The 20104-nt window shown below is 43.2% G+C and overlaps 1 protein-coding gene across 1 annotated transcript in view; it reads left to right on the forward strand.

Annotated features, from left to right (window-relative positions):
• TWNK (twinkle mtDNA helicase) overlaps window positions 1-19730 on the forward strand; it is a 54339-nt gene extending 34609 nt beyond the window's left edge. The window contains exons 5-6 of the mRNA XM_069239520.1: window positions 643-784; window positions 18605-19730. Coding sequence (XP_069095621.1) covers window positions 643-784; window positions 18605-18856 — 394 coding nt within the window. The 3' untranslated portion in view covers window positions 18857-19730. The remainder of the gene's footprint in view (window positions 1-642; window positions 785-18604) is intronic.
• Window positions 19731-20104: the final 374 nt, after the last annotated feature.

The raw sequence follows: 20104 nt of genomic DNA on the forward strand, positions 1-20104 counted from the left end.
TTGAAATAGGAGGGCATAAGTCTCAAGCTTGTTGTGGTTACGCATGTGCCTGGCAACTTTCGAATCAACATTATATATGAGTCGGGATGAGACCAGGTGAGCGAGTAGAAGAGTCGTGTGAAAAAAATGTTAGACGTCTGTTGCAAGACCTAAATCAGAGCATTATCTAGCAACACTTTAGTTTTTGGTTTTGTGTGTTGCATTGCGCATGTACAAAGGAGACCAAAAGGGACAAAGGTACACAGGGGAAACAACACGTATTAACATGGATACACTCTATCCAGCTATCAGAAATAACTCATGAAGCCCTTTGAACCCCTCTAGCCCCCCAAGGCTATGGTATTGTCAGACATTGCACTTTACAGCTACCACCTAACATTACTCTGGATCGGGAATCTTGGTATTTGGACAATCTGAGTTTCCTATTTAATTACTATCTTTTCATGTTTTTGTTTAAAAAGACGAAAGTGACATGGGTTTCCCTCATGCAGAACTTTTTAAGTAATGCCTTTTGTGGATCACTGTTTGATGTTCATGACCAGTTTGCATTTTAATCGCTCTCACTGTATCTTGTACAGTGTTCTCTTGGTCTCCTGTAAAAGAAGTTGACTTGCCTAACAGCAGTTGTTTATTGGTTTACAGGATTGCTGTGCAAGATTATATTGTTGGTGCCTTCAGGAAATTTGCTACGGACAATAACTGTCATGTAACCTTGGTAATACATCCTCGAAAGGAGGAAGATGACAAAGATCTCCAAACTGCATCCATTTTTGGATCTGCGAAAGTAAGAAAGATCTTTGAAATGAAAACATTTGCTTTGCACAATCTGTTTCTGCACATCAACAGTGTAGCTAAGATTGGATCGGTGGGGAATTCTACAGCCCAAAGCTACGAACGCACCTACCCTTCTGGCCTCAAGGACAACAATGTTTAATTTCCACTGGACAAATAGTCCTACCCCCCTGACACACACACACACAATTTGGCTGCCAAAGAGGGTAGTGTGCTTCTAAGGCAAGTTGCATATCCATATGTTTAAGATATTCAAAACTGTACGTACAGCTCATTATTCCAAAACCTTTATTGTTATGGCAAGCGATTAAAGTAAATACAGTGAACTGTAAGCCTAACTTTCTTTGCTGACAGTGGTGTGTACACATGTTGCAAAAGGTCGACATTTTCCTAAATTATTGTGTGATTTTTAAAAACAAGTTGATACCACCTCTTTAAGTCATTAAATAAAACATGTTATATGGTGAATCAGTGTAAAAACCTTATGAGAAATGTGAATATAAACTAGAGGCCCTAATGCTAAAGAAAATCAGGAGTCCACCTTTAGATCTGGGTCCAGACGTTCCCAGCAGTCCTTTTTTAATTCCATTTTCACATGAGCAAATGTACATTCATATATTTGCTCATGTGAAAATCTGCTTAAGTTGCAAATTCGTTTGCATAAACTTTTATTTTTTCTTCTCCTCCAGGGGGAAGACATTTTCCCCCGCGGAGAAAAGCTTTTTCTAATGCCATTACCTTTTATTTGGAGGGGAGTCCTGTGCCACCCTGGAAAAGGTTTTTCTTAGAATCAACCCCATAACATCTTGACATTTTACACCTAGATTAGTTAACGTTTTGTGAAATTGAGTGAATGCTTAAAAGAAAATTTGTCAGAGTGTAATTCATATGGCACTTCCTCGGGAACTAAAATAAGAAATTGAGAAATGGTTCAGTGGTAAAAATTGCATTTCTAGAACTCTGCTATAATCAGAAGTCTGGCATAATGAAAATGCCAGCATATTGAGATCCCCTGCCATGATCAGTATTCTGGAGTATGTAGAACCCATACATGAGCAGACACTCTGCACAGGCAAAGGTTTCACATATAAAAAGCCATGGCATGCTCAGGATCTAGTATAATCAGAAAGGTGGCAGACTTGCTCCAATCCCTAACATAATATGAGCCCTTGTGTAGTAAGAGAGGCTGTTATCAGTGCTCTGATTTAGGGAGAACTCTTCTATAATTTGTCACCTCGCTGCATGGGAAAAAATTATATGTTCGATGGCATATGTTGCTGCAGATACACATGTTTTGCACAGTCCGCTGCCTGGTGTTGGGCTCGGAGTATTACAAGTTGTTTTTCTTCGAAGAAGTCTTTTTTGGTCACGGGACCGAAGGACTCCTCCCTCTTCGGCTCCATTGCGCATGGGCGTCGACTCCATCTTAGATTGTTTTTTTCCGCTGTCGGGTTCGGACGTATTCCTTTTCGCTCCGTGTTTCGGTTCGGAAAGTTAGTCAGAATCTCGGAAGAAAGCGTCGGTATTGTTCCGTTCGGTATCGGGATAGTTAGGTACATCGACACCGATCATCGGAAGACTTTGGGGTAGCTTCGATTCCCCCATCGGGGCCTAGTCGGCCCGACCGCGAGCGACATCGAAGCCGATGGAACGGACCCCGTTTCGTTTCTGCCCAAAATGTCACAGTAAGTATCCTTATACAGATCAGCACTTGGTCTGTAACTTGTGCTTGTCCCCCGAGCACAAGGAGGATACCTGTGAGGCCTGTCGAGCCTTCCGGTCCAGAAAAACACTCCGGGACCGAAGAGCCAGGCGTCTACAAATGGCGTCCACGCCGACAAAACAACGTTTCGACGACGGAGAGGAAACATTCTCGGTTCCGGAATCAGAATCCGGAGACTCAGACGTCGAACAACAGCAACAAACAGTGAGTAAGACGTCGAAAATTAAAACCATCGAGAAGACAAAAGCCCAGGGGACGCCACTGCCAACAGGCCATGGCTCGACCCATAAAACCGGCGACCCGTCGAAGGCGCCAAAAAGGGGCACGCCCATAGCGAAGACACCCGACTCCGGTCGAGGGACCGCCATGGAGCAACCTCGGAGCCGAGATAGCGGCTCCGAGAGGCAAAAACAAGATGCCGGCACCGAAAAACATCGCACCGAGACACACTGCCGAAAGCCACAAAAATTCTGTCGGTGCCGAAGCCGAAAAAAGATTCTCTCTCGGCGCCGAAAAGTTCCACACCTTCATCCTACACAGAGGAACAAGGAATAAGTGGCCAAATGCACGGATTTGGACAAGAGCTCCAAAGTGTAGAATCAGACTACACACAAAAGAGACTGTACATCCAGCAAGACACAGGGAAGATATCAACCCTTCCCCCAATAATGAGGAAAAGAAAGATCGGACTTCTCAAGGATGACGCACAACCACAAGCCAAAGTGGTTAAAAATGTCACGCCTCCGCCCTCTCCACCACAACAGGCGTCGCCGGCACAAACACCGCCACAAATGCACTCACCAGCGCAAACTACCATAAGTCAAGATAATCAGGATCAAGACGCTTGGGACCTATATGATACCCCAGTGCCGGACAATGATCCCGATTCATACCCCACAAAGCCGTCACCGCCAGAGGACAATACCTCATACTCGCAACTGGTGGCTAGGGCTGCAGAATTCCACAATGTCCAACTGCATTCCGATCCTATAGAGGATGATTTTTTATTTAACACCCTCTCGGCTACACATAGCCAATATCAATGTCTCCCAATGCTACCAGGGATGTTACGGCACGCAAAACAAATTTTTGAAGAGCCCGTAAAATCAAGAGCCATCACCCCAAGGGTGGATAAGAAATACAAACCACCACCCACAGACCCAGTGTTTATTACTTCGCAGTTACCACCTGACTCCGTAGTAGTAGGGGCAGCTCGCAAAAGAGCAAATTCCCATACATCTGGCGACGCCCCACCTCCGGACAAAGAAAGCAGAAAATTTGATGCGGCAGGAAAAAGAGTAGCATCACAGGCAGCCAACCAGTGGCGCATCGCAAATTCTCAAGCGCTGCTGGCCAGATATGACCGCGCACACTGGGATGAGATGCAACTTCTCGTAGACCATCTTCCCCAGGAATACCAAAAAAGGGCGCAGCAAATAGTTGAAGAGGGACAAACTATCTCAAACAATCAAATCCGCTCTTCACTGGACGCAGCTGATACTGCAGCGAGAACAGTCAACACTGCTGTCACCATAAGGAGACACGCTTGGCTCCGCACTTCAGGCTTCAAACCTGAAATCCAGCAGGCTGTCCTTAATATGCCCTTCAACGAGAAACAACTTTTTGGCCCTGAAGTGGACACAGCCATTGAAAAACTTAAAAAGGACACAGACACGGCCAAAGCCATGGGCGCACTCTACTCCCCGCAGAGCAGAGGCTCTTTTAGAAAAACTCCATTTAGAGGGGGGTTTCGTGGCCAACCCACAGACACCACCAGCCAACAAACAAGAACCACACCATATCAGGGTTCATTCCAAAGGGGAGGTTTCAGGGGATATAGAGGGGGTCAATTCCCAAGGAGTAGGGGAAGATTCCAGACTCCAAAAACACCTCCACCTAAACAGTGACTTTCAAGTCACACAACCCCTTCACTCAACACCAGTGGGGGGAAGACTAAGCCAATTCTACCAATCTTGGCAGCAGATTACAACAGACAATTGGGTATTAGCAATAATCCAACATGGCTATTGCATAGAATTCCACAAATTCCCACCAAACATCCCTCCAAAAACACGCAAAATGTCACCACAACATTTAGAACTTTTAGGACTAGAAGTTCAAGCACTACTGCAAAAGGATGCAATAGAGTTAGTACCAGTACAACGAAAAAACACAGGAGTTTACTCCCTGTACTTTCTAATTCCAAAAAAAGACAAAACACTAAGACCAATATTAGATCTCAGGACACTAAATACCTACATCATATCGGACCACTTTCACATGGTCACACTACAAGACATCATTCCACTGCTCAAACAGCAAGATTACATGACCACATTAGACCTAAAAGATGCGTACTTTCATATACCGATACACCCTTCTCACAGAAAGTACCTAAGGTTCGTATTCAAAGGAATACATTACCAATTCAAAGTGTTGCCATTCGGAATAACAACTGCACCAAGAGTGTTCACAAAATGTCTAGCAGTAGTAGCAGCACATATCAGGAGACAACAGATCCATGTGTTTCCTTACCTGGACGATTGGCTAATCAAGACCAACACAGTAAAAAAGTGCGCAAACGACACCACATATGTTATACAAACCCTTCACAAACTGGGTTTCTCCATCAACTATACAAAATCACACCTCGAACCGTGTCAGACACAACAATATCTAGGAGCAACCATCAACACATCAAAGGGAATTGCCACTCCAAGTCCACAAAGAGTGCAAGCATTCCACAAGGTAATAAGTGCTATGTTTCCAAACCAAAAGATACAAGCAAAATTTGTGCTAAAACTTCTAGGCATGATGTCATCATGCATAGCCATTGTCCCAAACGCAAGACTACACATGCGACCCTTACAACAGTGCCTAGCATCACAATGGTCACAGGCACAGGGTCAACTTCAAGATCTGGTGTTGGTAGACCGCCAAACATACCTCTCACTTCTATGGTGGAACAGCAACAATTTAAACAAAGGGCGGACATTTCAGGACCCAGTGCCTCAATACGTTATAACAACAGATGCTTCCATGACAGGGTGGGGAGCACACCTCAATCACCACAGCATTCAAGGACAATGGGATGTACTCCAAACAAAATTTCATATCAATTACCTAGAACTGTTAGCAGTATTTCTAGCGTTAAAAGCCTTTCAACCCATAATAACACACAAATACATTCTTGTCAAAACAGACAACATGACAACAATGTATTATTTAAACAAACAAGGAGGAACACACTCAACACAACTGTGCCTCCTAACACAAAAAATATGGCAGTGGGCGATTCACAACAACATTCGCCTAATAGCACAATTTATTCCAGGGATCCAAAACCAACTAGCAGACAACCTTTCGCGAGACCACCAACAAGTCCACGAATGGGAAATTCACCCCCAAGTTCTGAACAAGTACTTTCAAATTTGGGGGACACCCCAGATAGATTTGTTCGCAACAAAAGAAAACACAAAATGCCAAAACTTCGCATCCAGGTACCCACACCGCGAATCACAAGGCAATGCTCTATGGATGAGTTGGTCAGGGATATTTGCATACGCTTTTCCCCCTCTCCCTCTCCTTCCATATCTAGTAAACAAGTTGAGTCAAAACCAACTCAAACTCATACTGATAGCACCCACATGGGCAAGACAACCTTGGTATACAACTCTACTAGACCTTTCACTAGTACCGCATGTCAAACTACCCAACAGACCAGATCTGTTAACACAACACAACAGATCAGGCATCCAAACCCAGCATCATTGAATCTGGCAATTTGGCTCCTGAAATCCTAGAATTCGGACACTTAGACCTCACACAAGAATGCATGGAGGTCATAAAACAAGCTAGAAAAGCTTCCACTAGACACTGCTATGCATCTAAGTGGAAAAGATTTGTTTGCTACTGCCATACCAATCAAATCCAACCATTGCATGCCTCTACAAAGGACATAGTGGGATACTTACTACATTTGCAAAAAGCGAATCTCGCTTTTTCATCTATAAAAATACACCTCGCAGCAATATCTGCTTACCTACAAACTACTAAATTCATCGTCTCTATTTAGAATACCAGTTATTAAAGCATTCATGGAAGGGCTAAAAAGAATTATACCACCAAGAACACCACCAGTTCCTTCATGGAACCTTAACATCGTCTTAACAAGACTCATGGGTCCACCTTTCGAACCCATGCATTCCTGTGAAATGCAATATCTAACCTGGAAAGTCGCATTTCTCATTGCAATCACATCCCTCAGAAGAGTAAGTGAAATACAGGCATTTACCATACAAGAACCATTTATTCAAATACACAAAAATAAAATAGTTCTAAGAACAAATCCAAAATTTCTACCAAAAGTAATCTCACCATTCCATTTAAATCAAACAGTAGAATTGCCAGTGTTCTTCCCACAACCAGATTCCGTGGCTGAGAGGGCACTACATACATTAGACATCAAAAGAGCACTAATGTACTACATTGACAGAACAAAGCTAATCAGGAAAACAAAACAACTGTTCATAGCTTTTCAAAAACCACACATAGGAAATCCAATCTCTAAACAAGGCATTGCTAGATGGATAGTCAGATGTATTCAAACATGCTATCTTAAAGCCAAAAGAGAATTGCCTATTACACCAAAGGCACACTCAACCAGAAAGAAAGGTGCTACAATGGCCTTTCTAGGAAACATTCCTATGAGCGAAATATGTAAGGCTGCAACCTGGTCTACGCCTCATACATTTACTAAACACTACTGTGTAGACGTACTAAATGCACAATAAGCTACAGTGGGCCAAGCTGTACTAAGAACATTATTCCAAACTACTTCAACTCCTACAGGCTAAACCACCGCTTTTAGGGGAGGTAACTGCTTTATAGTCTATGCAAAACATGTGTATCTGCAGCAACATATGCCATCGAACTGAAAATGTCACTTACCCAGTGTACATCTGTTCGTGGCATTAGTCGCTGCAGATTCACATGTGCCCTCCCGCCTCCCCGGGAAGCCTGTAGCCGTTTAGAAGTAGATCTTAAATCTTAAACATTTGTACATTTGTAAATAATTATTATAAACTTTTTATGTACATAGGTATTCACTCCATTGCATGGGCACTATTTATAGCAAACAACTCCATCCTCACCCTCTGCGGGGAAAACAATCTAAGATGTAGTCGACCCCCATGCGCAATGGAGCCGAAGAGGGAGGAGTCCTTCGGTCCCGTGACCAAAAAAGACTTCTTCGAAGAAAAACAACTTGTAATACTCCGAGCCCAACACCAGGCAGCGGACTGTGCAAAACATGTGAATCTGCAGCGACTAATGCCACGAACAGATGTACACTGGGTAAGTGACATTTTCATTTTTAACCAGGCAAGTAGATCTCTTAAGCATCTCATCCTTTAGACAAGAAGATATTTTTATAAAATTCCACATCCCTGGATTGTAACCACAGTTGTAACGACAACAGTATTTTTCATTTATACAACGCTTATTTCAAACTCTATTGCCTCATAAAAGATGGGTATTTATACTGCGTACCTGAATAATACTTTTATTGACCAGAAACAGAATGACTATCTCTGCGCTGCTGAAATTTGAGCCTGTAACCATCAGTTACACAGAAAGTGCACCACTTACTGAGCTACTTTGGTAACCTTCTACCTGAAGAAGTTGGCACTACCTTCCCTGTTTTCAAAGTGTTCAGACTTAAGAAAAATCAGAAAACAGTGCAATGTAAGTGATCTGTTGGGCTCCTCCAATTGGAAAGATAAGTGTTCTGTCTATGTAAGGGTGAGCACCTTTCAAAATCTTATCTGGCTCATACATATCTGTTACAGAGAAAAGCTATCAAGCATGGATCTGGTCCCCTAAGATTACAGTGCTCTGGGAACAAAATAACTTCGTCATCTACTTAAAGTGTACAAAGCAGACTTTTTTCTGACCTTACTCTCTGGAGGAAAATCATAAAAAAAAAAAACTATGGCAGTCGCTGGATCATGGCAAAAAATAAATATATATATATATGTTCGGTGGCATGTGTAGCTGCAGATACACATGCTGTGCATAGTCCGCCGTCTGGTGTTGGGCTCGGAGTGTTACAAGTTGTTTTTCTTCGAAGAAGTCTTTTCGAGTCACAAGACCGAGGGACTCCTCCCACTTCGGTTCCATTGCGCATGGGCGTCGACTCCATCTTAGATTGTTTTCTTTCCGCCGTCGGGTTCGGACGTGTTCCTTTTCGCTCCGTGTTTCGGGTCGGAAAGTTAGTCAGAATCTCGGAAACTTCGTCGGTATTGTTTCGTTCGGTATTGGGGTAGTTAGAACAAATCGACACCGAATCTGGAAGAGCTTCGGTAGCCCTTCGGGGTAATTTCGATCATCCGTCGGGGCCTGGTCGGCCCGACCGCGTGCAACATCGAGACTGATGGAACGGACCCCGTTCCGATTCTGTCCTAAATGCCATAATAAGTATCCTTATACGGATCAACATTTGGTCTGTAACTTGTGCCTGTCCCCCGAGCACAAGGAGGATACGTGCGAAGCCTGTCGCGCGTTTCGGTTGAGAAAAACGCTCAGAGACCGAAGAGCCAGGAGGTTGCAGATGGCGTCCACGCCGACAGGACAACAACGGTTCGAGGAGGAGGAAGAAGAATCTTTCTCCATCCACGAGTCGGATTCCGAAGAATTCGACGTCGAAGAACAACCAACCGTGAGTAAGACGTCGAAACAAAAATCACACGAAAAGACTGACAAAGCCCAGGGGTCGCCACCGCCAACAGGCCATGGCTTAACCCGGAAAGTAGGTGACCGTCCAATGGCTCCGAAAAAGGGCGAGCTGCTGTCAAAGTCATCCGACTCCGGTCGAGATACAGGCACGCAGCACTCTCGGGACCGAGAGAGTGACGCAGAAAAAATTCGGCACCGACACAGCGGCTCCGAAGTTGGTCGGCACCGAGAGGGCACGACGCCGAAAAGACAAAAGATCTTGTCTGAGCCGAAAAAATCAAGGGACACGGTTTCGGTGCCGAAACGCCCGGCAACCGAACCGAAAACTGGTTCCTACTCAGAGGAACAGGGACTGTCCTCTCAACTAAAAAAACACAGATTTGAGGAGGAATTACAAACAATTCAGCCAGATCACACGCAAAAGCGGATCTTTATTCAAAAGGATACAGGGAAGATTGGCACTCTTCCCCCAATCAAAAGGAAAAGGAAACTTGACTTCCAGCAAGAAGACAAGCAACCACAAGCGAAGGTGGTAAAGAAGGTAACTCCACCACCCTCTCCACCACCATCAACTCATGCATCACCGGCACAAACTCCACCATTAACACACTCACCAGCTCATACCACAATGAGCCAGGATGATCAGGATGCATGGGACCTCTACGACGCTCCAGTATCGGACAATAGCCCAGAGTCGTACCCAACTAAACCGTCACCACCTGAGGACAGTACATCATATGCACAGGTGGTAGCTAAGGCAGCCGAATTCCATAATGTCTCGCTACATTCGGAGCCTATTGAGGATGACTTCCTCTTTAACACCCTGTCCTCCACCCATAGCCATTATCAAAGCCTTCCCATGCTTCCAGGAATGCTAAGGCACTCGAAACAAATATTTCAAGAGCCAGTTAAAAGCAGAGCCATAACTCCAAGGGTGGAGAAAAAATACAAGGCTCCGCCCACAGACCCTGTTTTTCTTACATCACAACTGACACCAGACTCAGTAGTTGTGGGGGCAGCTCGTAAAAGAGCCAACTCGCATACATCAGGCGACGCACCACCTCCGGACAAGGAGAGCCGCAAATTTGATGCAGTGGGAAAAAGGGTTGCAGCACAAGCGGCAAATCAGTGGCGCATCGCCAACTCGCAAGCACTCCTGGCGAGATACGACAGGGCTCATTGGGATGAGATGCAACATCTCATCGAACACCTCCCCAAAGAGTTCCAGAAACTAGCGCAACAGGTGGTGGAAGAGGGACAAAGTATCTTGAACAATCAGATACGGTCTTCCATGGATGCAGCGGATACAGCTGCAAGGACAATAAATACTTCAGTCACATAAGGAGGCACGCATGGCTGCGCACATCTGGGTTCAAACCCGAAATACAACAGGCTGTGCTCAATATGCCGTTTAATGAACAGCAATTGTTTGGGCCGGAGGTCGACACTGCAATTGGAAAATTAAAAAAGGACACCGATACAGCCAAAGCCATGGGCGCACTCTACTCCCCGCAGGGCAGAGGCACATTTGGCACATTTCGTAAAACAACTTTTAGGGGAGGGTTTCGAGGTCAACCTACAGAAACCAGCACCTCACAAACAAGACCACCTACCTACCAGGGACAATATCAAAGGGGAGGTTTTCGGGGACAATACAGAGGGGGCCAATTCCCAAGAAACCGGGGAAAATGTCAAGGTCCCAAAACCCCTTAAAATAAACAGTGACTCACAAGTCACACAACCCCTTCACACAACACCAGTGGGGGGAAGACTAAGCCAGTTCTACAAATCTTGGGAGGAAATAACAACAGACACTTGGGTCTTAGCAATTATCCAACATGGTTATTGCATAGAATTTCTCCAACTCCCTCCAAACGTCCCACCGAAAACACACAATATGTCAAAACAGCATATAGACCTTCTAGGACTAGAAGTTCAGGCATTGCTGAAAAAGGACGCAATAGAACTGGTACCACGTCATCAAAAGAACACAGGAGTTTACTCACTGTACTTTATAATACCAAAAAAAGACAAAACTCTAAGACCAATACTAGATCTCAGAACACTAAACACCTACATCAAATCAAACCACTTTCACATGGTCACATACAAGACGTAATCCCACTGCTCAAACAGCAAGACTACATGACAACATTAGATCTAAAAGATGCGTATTTCCATATACCGATACATCCTTCGCACAGGAAATACCTAAGGTTCGTATTCAAAGGAATACATTACCAGTTCAAAGTGTTGCCATTCGGAATAACAACTGCGCCAAGAGTCTTTACAAAATGCCTGGCAGTAGTAGCTGCACATATCAGAAGGCAGCAAATACATGTGTTCCCATACCTAGACGATTGGTTAATCAAAACCAATACGCTAAAACGGTGTTCACAACACACAAAATATGTCATAGAAACCCTACACAACCTAGGTTTCTCAATCAACTACGCAAAGTCACACCTGCAGCCGTGTCAAACACAGCAATACTTAGGAGCAACAATCAACACAGCAAAAGGGATTGCTACTCCAAGTCCACAAAGAGTACAAACATTTCACAATGTAATACAAACCTTGTATCCAAAACAAAAAGTACAAGTCAAAATAATACTGAAACTACTAGGCATGATGTCTTCATGCATAGCCATTGTCCCAAACGCAAGATTGCACATGCGGCCCTTACAACAGTGCCTAGCATCACAGTGGTCACAGGCACAGGGTCAACTTCTAGATCTGGTGTTGGTAGACCGCCAAACATACATCTTGCTTCTATGGTGGAACAGTACAAATTTAAACAAAGGGCGGCCTTTCCAAGACCCAGTGCCAACATACGTTATAACAACCGATGCTTCCATGACAGGGTGGGGAGCACACCTCAATCAACACAGCATCCAAGGACAATGGGACATACATCAAAGAAAGTTTCACATAAATCACTTAGAACTGTTAGCAGTATTTCTAGCGTTGAAAGCATTCCAACCCATGATAACCCACAAATACATTCTTGTCAAAACAGACAACATGATGACAATGTATTATTTAAACAAACAGGGGGGGACACACTCGACACAGTTGTGTCTCCTAACACAAAAAATATGGCATTGGGCAATTCACAACCATATTCGCCTAATAGCACAATTTATTCCAGGGATCCAGAACCAACTAGCAGACAATCTCTCTCGGGATCACCAACAAATCCACGAATGGGAAATTCACCCTCAAATACTGAACACTTACTTTCAAATTTGGGGAACACCTCAAATAGATCTCTTTGCAACAAAAGAAAACGCAAAATGCCAAAACTTCGCATCCAGGTACCCACACAGGTACTCCCAAGGCAATGCTCTATGGATGAATTGGTCAGGGATATTTGCGTACGCTTTTCCCCCTCTCCTTCCATATCTAGTAAACAGATTGAGTCAAAACAAACTCAAACTCATACTAATAGCACCAACATGGGCAAGACAACCTTGGTATACAACACTACTAGACCTGTCAGTAGTACCTCATGTCAAACTACCCAACAGACCAGATCTGTTAACACAACACAAACAACAGATCAGGCATCCAAACCCAGCATCGCTGAATCTAGCAATTTGGCTCCTGAAATCCTAGAATTTGGACACTTAGACCTCACACAAGAATGTATGGAGGTCATAAAACAAGCTAGAAAACCTTCCACTAGACACTGCTATGCAAGTAAATGGAAAAGATTTGTATATTACTGCCATAATGAGCAAATTCATCCATTGCATGCGTCTCCAAAAGATGTTGTAGGATATTTACTACATTTGCAAAAATCCAATCCAGCTTTCTCTTCCATAAAGATACATCTCGCCGCAATATCTGCTTACCTGCAGATTACTCATTCAACTTCCCTGTTTAGAATACCTGTCATTAAAGCGTTTATGGAAGGCCTAAAGAGAATTATACCACCAAGAACACCACCTGTTCCTTCATGGAACCTCAACATTGTCTTAACAAGGCTCATGGGTCCACCTTTCGAACCCATGCATTCTTGTGAAATGCAATACTTAACGTGGAAAGTTGCATTTCTCATTGCCATCACATCTCTAAGAAGAGTAAGTGAAATACAGGCGTTTACCATACAAGAACCATTTATTCAAATACACAAGAATAAAGTAGTTCTAAGAACAAATCCAAAATTCTTACCAAAGGTTATCTCACCGTTTCACTTAAATCAAACAGTAGAATTACCAGTGTTCTTCCCACAGCCAGATTCAATAGCTGAAAGAGCACTACATACATTAGACATCAAAAGAGCACTAATGTACTACATTGACAGAACAAAAGTAATTAGGAAAACAAAACAACTATTTATTGCCTTTCAAAAACCTCATACAGGAAATCCAATTTCAAAACAAGGTATTGCCAGATGGATAGTTAGGTGCATCCAAACCTGCTATCTTAAAGCAAAGAGAGAGCTGCCTATTACACCAAAGGCACACTCAACCAGAAAGAAAGGTGCTACTATGGCCTTTCTAGGAAATATTCCAATGAACGAAATATGTAAGGCAGCAACATGGTCTACGCCTCATACATTTACTAAACACTACTGTGTAGATGTGTTATCTGCACAACAAGCCACAGTAGGACAAGCTGTACTAAGAACTTTATTTCAAACTACTTCCACTCCTACAGGCTGAACCACCGCTTTTGGGGAGATAACTGCTTACTAGTCTATGCACAGCATGTGTATCTGCAGCTACACATGCCACCGAACGGAAAATGTCACTTACCCAGTGTACATCTGTTCGTGGCATTAGTTGCTGCAGATTCACATGCGCCCACCCGCCTCCCCGAGAGCCTGTAGCCGTTTGGAAGTATATCTTCAACATTTGTACATTTGTAAATATATTACTTTAACCTTCATTTGGTACATACGTATTCATTCCATTGCATGGGCACTATTACTAGCATACACAACTCCTACCTCACCCTCTGCGGGGAAAACAATCTAAGATGGAGTCGACGCCCATGCGCAATGGAACCGAAGTGGGAGGAGTCCCTCGGTCTAGTGACTCGAAAAGACTTCTTCGAAGAAAAACAACTTGTAACACTCCGAGCCCAACACCAGATGGCGGACTATGCACAGCATGTGAATCTGCAGCGACTAATGCCACGAACAGATGTACACTGGGTAAGTGACATTTTCCATATATATATGTTATTTTATTTACTTTTGACACTTTTTTTGGAAAGTTTTGTGAAGATTCATCAAACGGCACATGTGTTACTAGCAAAGCAGAAAAGACTTTTCCTAAGCAAAGGTAGTCCTCAGTATAACTACCCAGTGTGGACCACCACTTGGTGATATAAATATATATTTACCTTAACAACACATACTATGTGCGGCAAAGGCACAAAAACTTACCTGCGTGGTAAAGGCAACATTGTAAAGGCTGTTTTCCCTTTTTATGCCAGTTCAGTTAAATCTGCTGTGCACTAGGACTGTTCAATTCATCATCATCATTAGCTTTATTTTGGTAAGTATAAATACCATAAAAGCACATCACATTTGACAATTTCATAATTACAAAAGAACGACAAACTACATAATAGACAGTTTTAGTCATTAAAGATTAAAAAAAGAGAAACAAAGTGTTTGGATATAAGCACTTCCCTACTGTAAAATCGCACCTTATTATAGATTTACGTAAAAATACATAGTAGGTATTAAAAATCAAATACAGACCTGGCCAAACATATCAAAATAAAAAAACATTTCTATTTAAAAGTGCAAAAGTATCTAAACAAAACAGGTAAAAAGGGCGAAGGGGAGATGCGTCTAGGCCAATTAGGATAGTAAGTGCATACAAAGATAGATTCATTCATCAATGACTGGTCCCCACATCCGTTGTTAACTTTCCCTCTATTTTTTTGAACATGTTCAGTCTAATATGCCACATTGAATCTAAATATTTTGCCAAGCAGCAAACCACTAAAACAGATGAGTCAGATTTAAAAATTCTCAGAGCCAGCGAACAATTTTTAAAACCTATTTTCCTGCATAAAGGAATAATCCAGCAGACTCTTTGTTTGTGGTATGCGGGGCATTGGAAGAGGATGTGGGTTATGGATTCTTCTCTGGCGCAGCCCATCGGACACATCTTGGAAGTGCAGCTAGAGTTAGACCATTTATATGTAAGGGTATGCAGAGGAAGAGAGCCTACCCTAAATCTAATATATAATGCACGAACGAACGGAGAAGAAACTATGTCCTTATATTGTACAAATTCGTAGTGGCATTTGAAATGTAGGAAATTGCCCGTCATGGAAGATGGCGAGACAGCAGACAATTGTGAAAGTTGGACATGGAGCCAAAATGCATCCTTTAATATCTGTAATGCATTTTTTGGGATAGATAACGGGTCCTTCCAATAAGACCCCAAACCAAGTAGTGAGAAGGTCCGTTCTACGTATACACACCACTTAATTTTTGGGCTGGTGTTGGTGGCCATCAGAATAGGTAGCCCACATCTATAGGGGGCGAGAGAATCTAATGACCATAAACGAATCCAGTATAACAGGGGCCTAAGTGCGACGATCTTTCTGATGGGGGGCAGGTTTAGGTCCATTCGTATTGGGAGCAATGGGGTGCTGCAAGGAACTCTTAGCAACGACCTTAAGAAGGAGTTTTCCACCTTTGTCAGATCATCTAAGCTACAGTGGCCCCACAATTCGGCTCCATAAATTGCACCCCCTCTTGCTTGTAATTTGTAGATTTCAACAGCGGGCGTCATGGCAAAACTAGGAGATCTAGCTGCGAATCTTATAATGCCACTCGCTCGCTGTTTCAATCGTAGGGTGGCCTTCTGGATATGGCCGTGCCACTTATGCGAGTCTTCTAATTTCAAGCCTAGGTAATCAAAGTCGCTGACTCTTTCCAGCGCAGCACCCTCTAGATAGATAGGTCGTCGCATCCTGCCTTTTTTGTCCCCAAACACCATACACTTAGTTTTTGATCGATTAATTTCGAGGCCATGGTCATTGCAAAATTCCATGAACCTTGAAAGCAAAGTTGAAAGACCTGTGGCTGTTTGGGATCAGCAGGGTGTCGTCGGCAAATAGGAGGCAGGGAATCTTCTGCCCTCCTAGTTTAGGGGCATCGTTGGAACACTCCATGAGATAAGGAATACATGCGTTTATAAAGAGGAGGAATAAAGTAGGGGCAAGCACGCAGCCTTGTCTTACACCACGAGCAGTAAGAAATTTTTCAGTTAATTCGCCTTGGGAGCCCCATCTGATTCTTCCATAATTACCAGTGTAGAGATCTCTGATAATGTTTAAAATAGAGCAAGGGACTCCTATTTTAGACAAGACTTCCCACAGTTTGTGGCGGGGTACACGATCAAAGGCCGATTTTAGGTCAACGAATGCTACATATAGATGACCTAAGTCTACATCGACAACTTTCCATTTGATAGAAATAAAACGGAATATCTGATCTATTGTGCTAGTTTTTTCTCTGAAACCCGCTTGGAGGTGATTTAGGATTTGGTTTTCTACTGTCCATTTGTTCAGCCTACTCAACAACTGACAGCTGAATATTTTTTGAAGGTTGTCGAGGAGGCTGATAGGTCTATAATTTCCCGGGATGTTCCTCTCTCCTTTCTTGTGTATGGGCACAATAATTGCCTCTTTCCATGAATCAGGATAAATTCTGGTAGTCAAAATGGCATTAGAGAGCCTATTGATATATGGACCCCAGGTGTTCTGGTCCACTTTAAACATGTCAGAGGGAATCCCGTCCGACCCAGAGGCTTTCGCTGCTTTCTGAGCAGTGATGGCCAGCACAGTTTCGTTCAATGAAAAGGGAGGCAAGAAGGGCGTGGGCTCACCCAGAGTTATTGGCTTCCCCAAGGTTGTGTCAGGAATGTGACTGCCCAGAGAAGGGCCATACAGTTCCTTGAAATAAGAGAGCCAAATGTCAGGAGAAATGTGAGACTCCAGATAAGGTGCTCGGTTCTGGTCGCTGCAAGAGACCAGAAGCCAGAACCGTTTGGAGTCGTGGACTGTAGCTGCCTCAAGTAGATTACTCCAGAGCCCCTCTTCATACTCGAGTTTGCTTTTGTTGCATGTAGACATATTGATGTCTAGCATTAATAATACCTGATCTATCCTTTGTCCTTAACACATTGACCAAAGTATTTTTAGCCTCCCTACACCTCTTATTGAACCATTTAGAGTGAGGTTGGGTACAGGAGTTAGTCAAGGGCCTGGGGCATTTAGTAAACAACTCTTTCAAGGTAGCAAAGAGGTTCAAGTGGAGAGGCAGTACTTCGGTTGGAGCGAGAGTAAGGTTATCGTCAAATAGCTGGTGGGAAGAAGTTAAGGCTCACAGTTTTTCTTGAAGCTTTTTTGATTGCACAAAGGAGTCCCATCTGACCGTACGCCTATTACTAGACAGCTCCATAGCAATAGAAGAGACAGGAGGGAGTACAACTCCTGCTAAGAGAGGTCTCTTATACGTAATCTGGAGAGGTGCATGATCACTAGTATGTGGGTTGCCCACTTCCACATCTAGTATATAGTGCCAAGCTCTTAAATCGAAAAAAATATAATCCAGTTTATTACTGTATGAGCCCCTAAAGAAGGTTGGTCTGGCAGGAGTGTCAGCTGGGAAGCGGCCATTACCAAAACGGAGGCCGTGGGATATCATAAGGTCTATTAACTGTGTAGCCCTGGCACATGGTTTATGTGGATTTCGCTGGATGGAATGATTTAATTACATCAACAGTTTGTTAAAGTCACATTTGACACGTTCTTATTACAATCGAGAATTTTAGGTAAGTAAGCGTTAACCTGTTTCCCTTTTGCTGTGTCCGAGGCTTACCTAATTTAGCTGTTGCTGTCTAGTAAAACAATGTGATACATATAATGGGAAACCATAGCCTTGCGGGTCCCGTTCAAGGATGGCTACGTGATCTCTTGGTTACATACCGAATTATGTTTAACATGACTTCATGACACCATGCATACGGGGCCGACTAGGTGATAGAGCAGAGTAGAAGCTGTGCGTCAGAGCACAATGCCCCAGCTGGATTGCTGATCAAAGTTGAGCATCCAGATGGTGTCAAATGTTCTCCCTCTGGTGAGCACCAGTATTTATGGCTGTGTGATAAACAGGATGACTGTGTCCAACCTGAAAGTGTCAATATACTGCATTATGGTGCACTAATGTTACTTAATCCGTGTAAATTGTAATTGAGAAAGGTGTCATAGTGTGCTGCAGCTTAGCCGAAGGCTAAAGGACATACTTTACTCTGCTGTTAAAGATGCAAGCTGACGCGTCCATGACACTAACATTTCCAAACTTTTCTCCCACAGGCAAGCCAAGAGGCCGACAATGTGTTGATCCTGCAGGACCGGAAGCTGGTCACTGGCCCAGGGAAAAGATATCTGCAGGTGGCAAAGAACAGGTTTGATGGAGAGGTTGGAGTTTTCCCCTTGGAGTTCCAAAAATCCTCACTCACCTTTTCTCCACCCAAGGCAAAGATAAGGCTGAAGAAACTGAAGGAGGACAACATTGTGCAGCCAAAGCAGCCGCCTGCGGAAACAGAGCAAAAACCAAAGAAATAGAGCGTGCATTCTCACTTGTTTTACTAGAGATCGAGTTCCATCCTGCTCGACTTTTGAAATTTGAACTGGAAACGAAGGACTGGAGATGCATAATGGACATCTTTTAATGGGAAAACACCAGCGTCATTTCACAGTGGTTTGCATTATCAAAGGCATGAACATAATCCTGCTCCTAGGGTTGTGGTAAATTTGTTCCATTCTTTTTTCACAAATGGTTCATGCCATTAGTTCCTCCCTGTTGGGAAAAGGAGTGACTTAATGAAGAATCGGAGTATGGCAAGTATGTGCTGGATGAATGAGTAAGAGACGTTACGAAGTGGGGGTTGAGACTGGAATATGTGGCGTTTGCAAGTTTTTTTCAGTTTTTTGCTTTTGAAAAACGTTCACTTACCTAAAACCTCAGGAATCCATTAGGACCTTCACAAGACTGTTGATCAGTATTTCAAGTAAAGAGAAGGCTGCTGAGCTGCTCACTTTCAGCAGTGAGTGGACACATCTTCACAGAGAGCGTTTATGGAATTGAGAGCTAATCAAGATATTTCAACCTGGTGATCAGACTACAAAAAAGTGTTTCTTGACTGCAGTGATTTATTTATCTGTGTTAGTGATGTGTGCGCACAATAAAGTGGTCATATTTCGGTGCTCTTTTTAATAAGCAAATGACTTCAAACTAGTAGATAGAACTATGTTCTTAGAATTCTGGCCTTTTCAGTTTAACTGCACTCTGATAAGCAAAAGTTTAACCTTCTTTGTGAAATACCATTTAATGTGAAAAATACTTTTATTTCATTTAATATGAAAACGACTCACGGCCCAATTGTCACTCAGGGGGTTACCACTCTTGGATGCTACAAATAAACACTTATTTTCTCTATCTAGGCAAGTTCTTGATCACTTTTTGTATGATCCTATTGCGTCTCATCAGCTTGAACGAGAAGCATGTGCTGAAGTGAGATTCCGCTCTTCTTCTGGATTTCCAGGTCACAAACTCAAAAAGTGGGGGCACATTCTCCATTTTATCTTTTACTTTCTTTTATATATATATAAAAATGTTTATAATTAAAGACGAAAAAGTAAGCACTAAAATAAGCACACATTTTTGTTACTATGACAGTCAGAATCTTGTAAACAATTTTAGAGCAGATTGAATGTTTAATTAAGGCAGCACTGTGTAGTGCATTTTTTTTGGGGGGAGGGGTAGAGATCAGCCGCTCCAGGCAGTAAGACGACAGAGACAAGAACTTGGCG

Source organism: Pleurodeles waltl, chromosome 6, assembly GCF_031143425.1.
Source record: "Pleurodeles waltl isolate 20211129_DDA chromosome 6, aPleWal1.hap1.20221129, whole genome shotgun sequence".
NCBI classification, from domain to species: Eukaryota; Metazoa; Chordata; class Amphibia; order Caudata; family Salamandridae; genus Pleurodeles; species Pleurodeles waltl.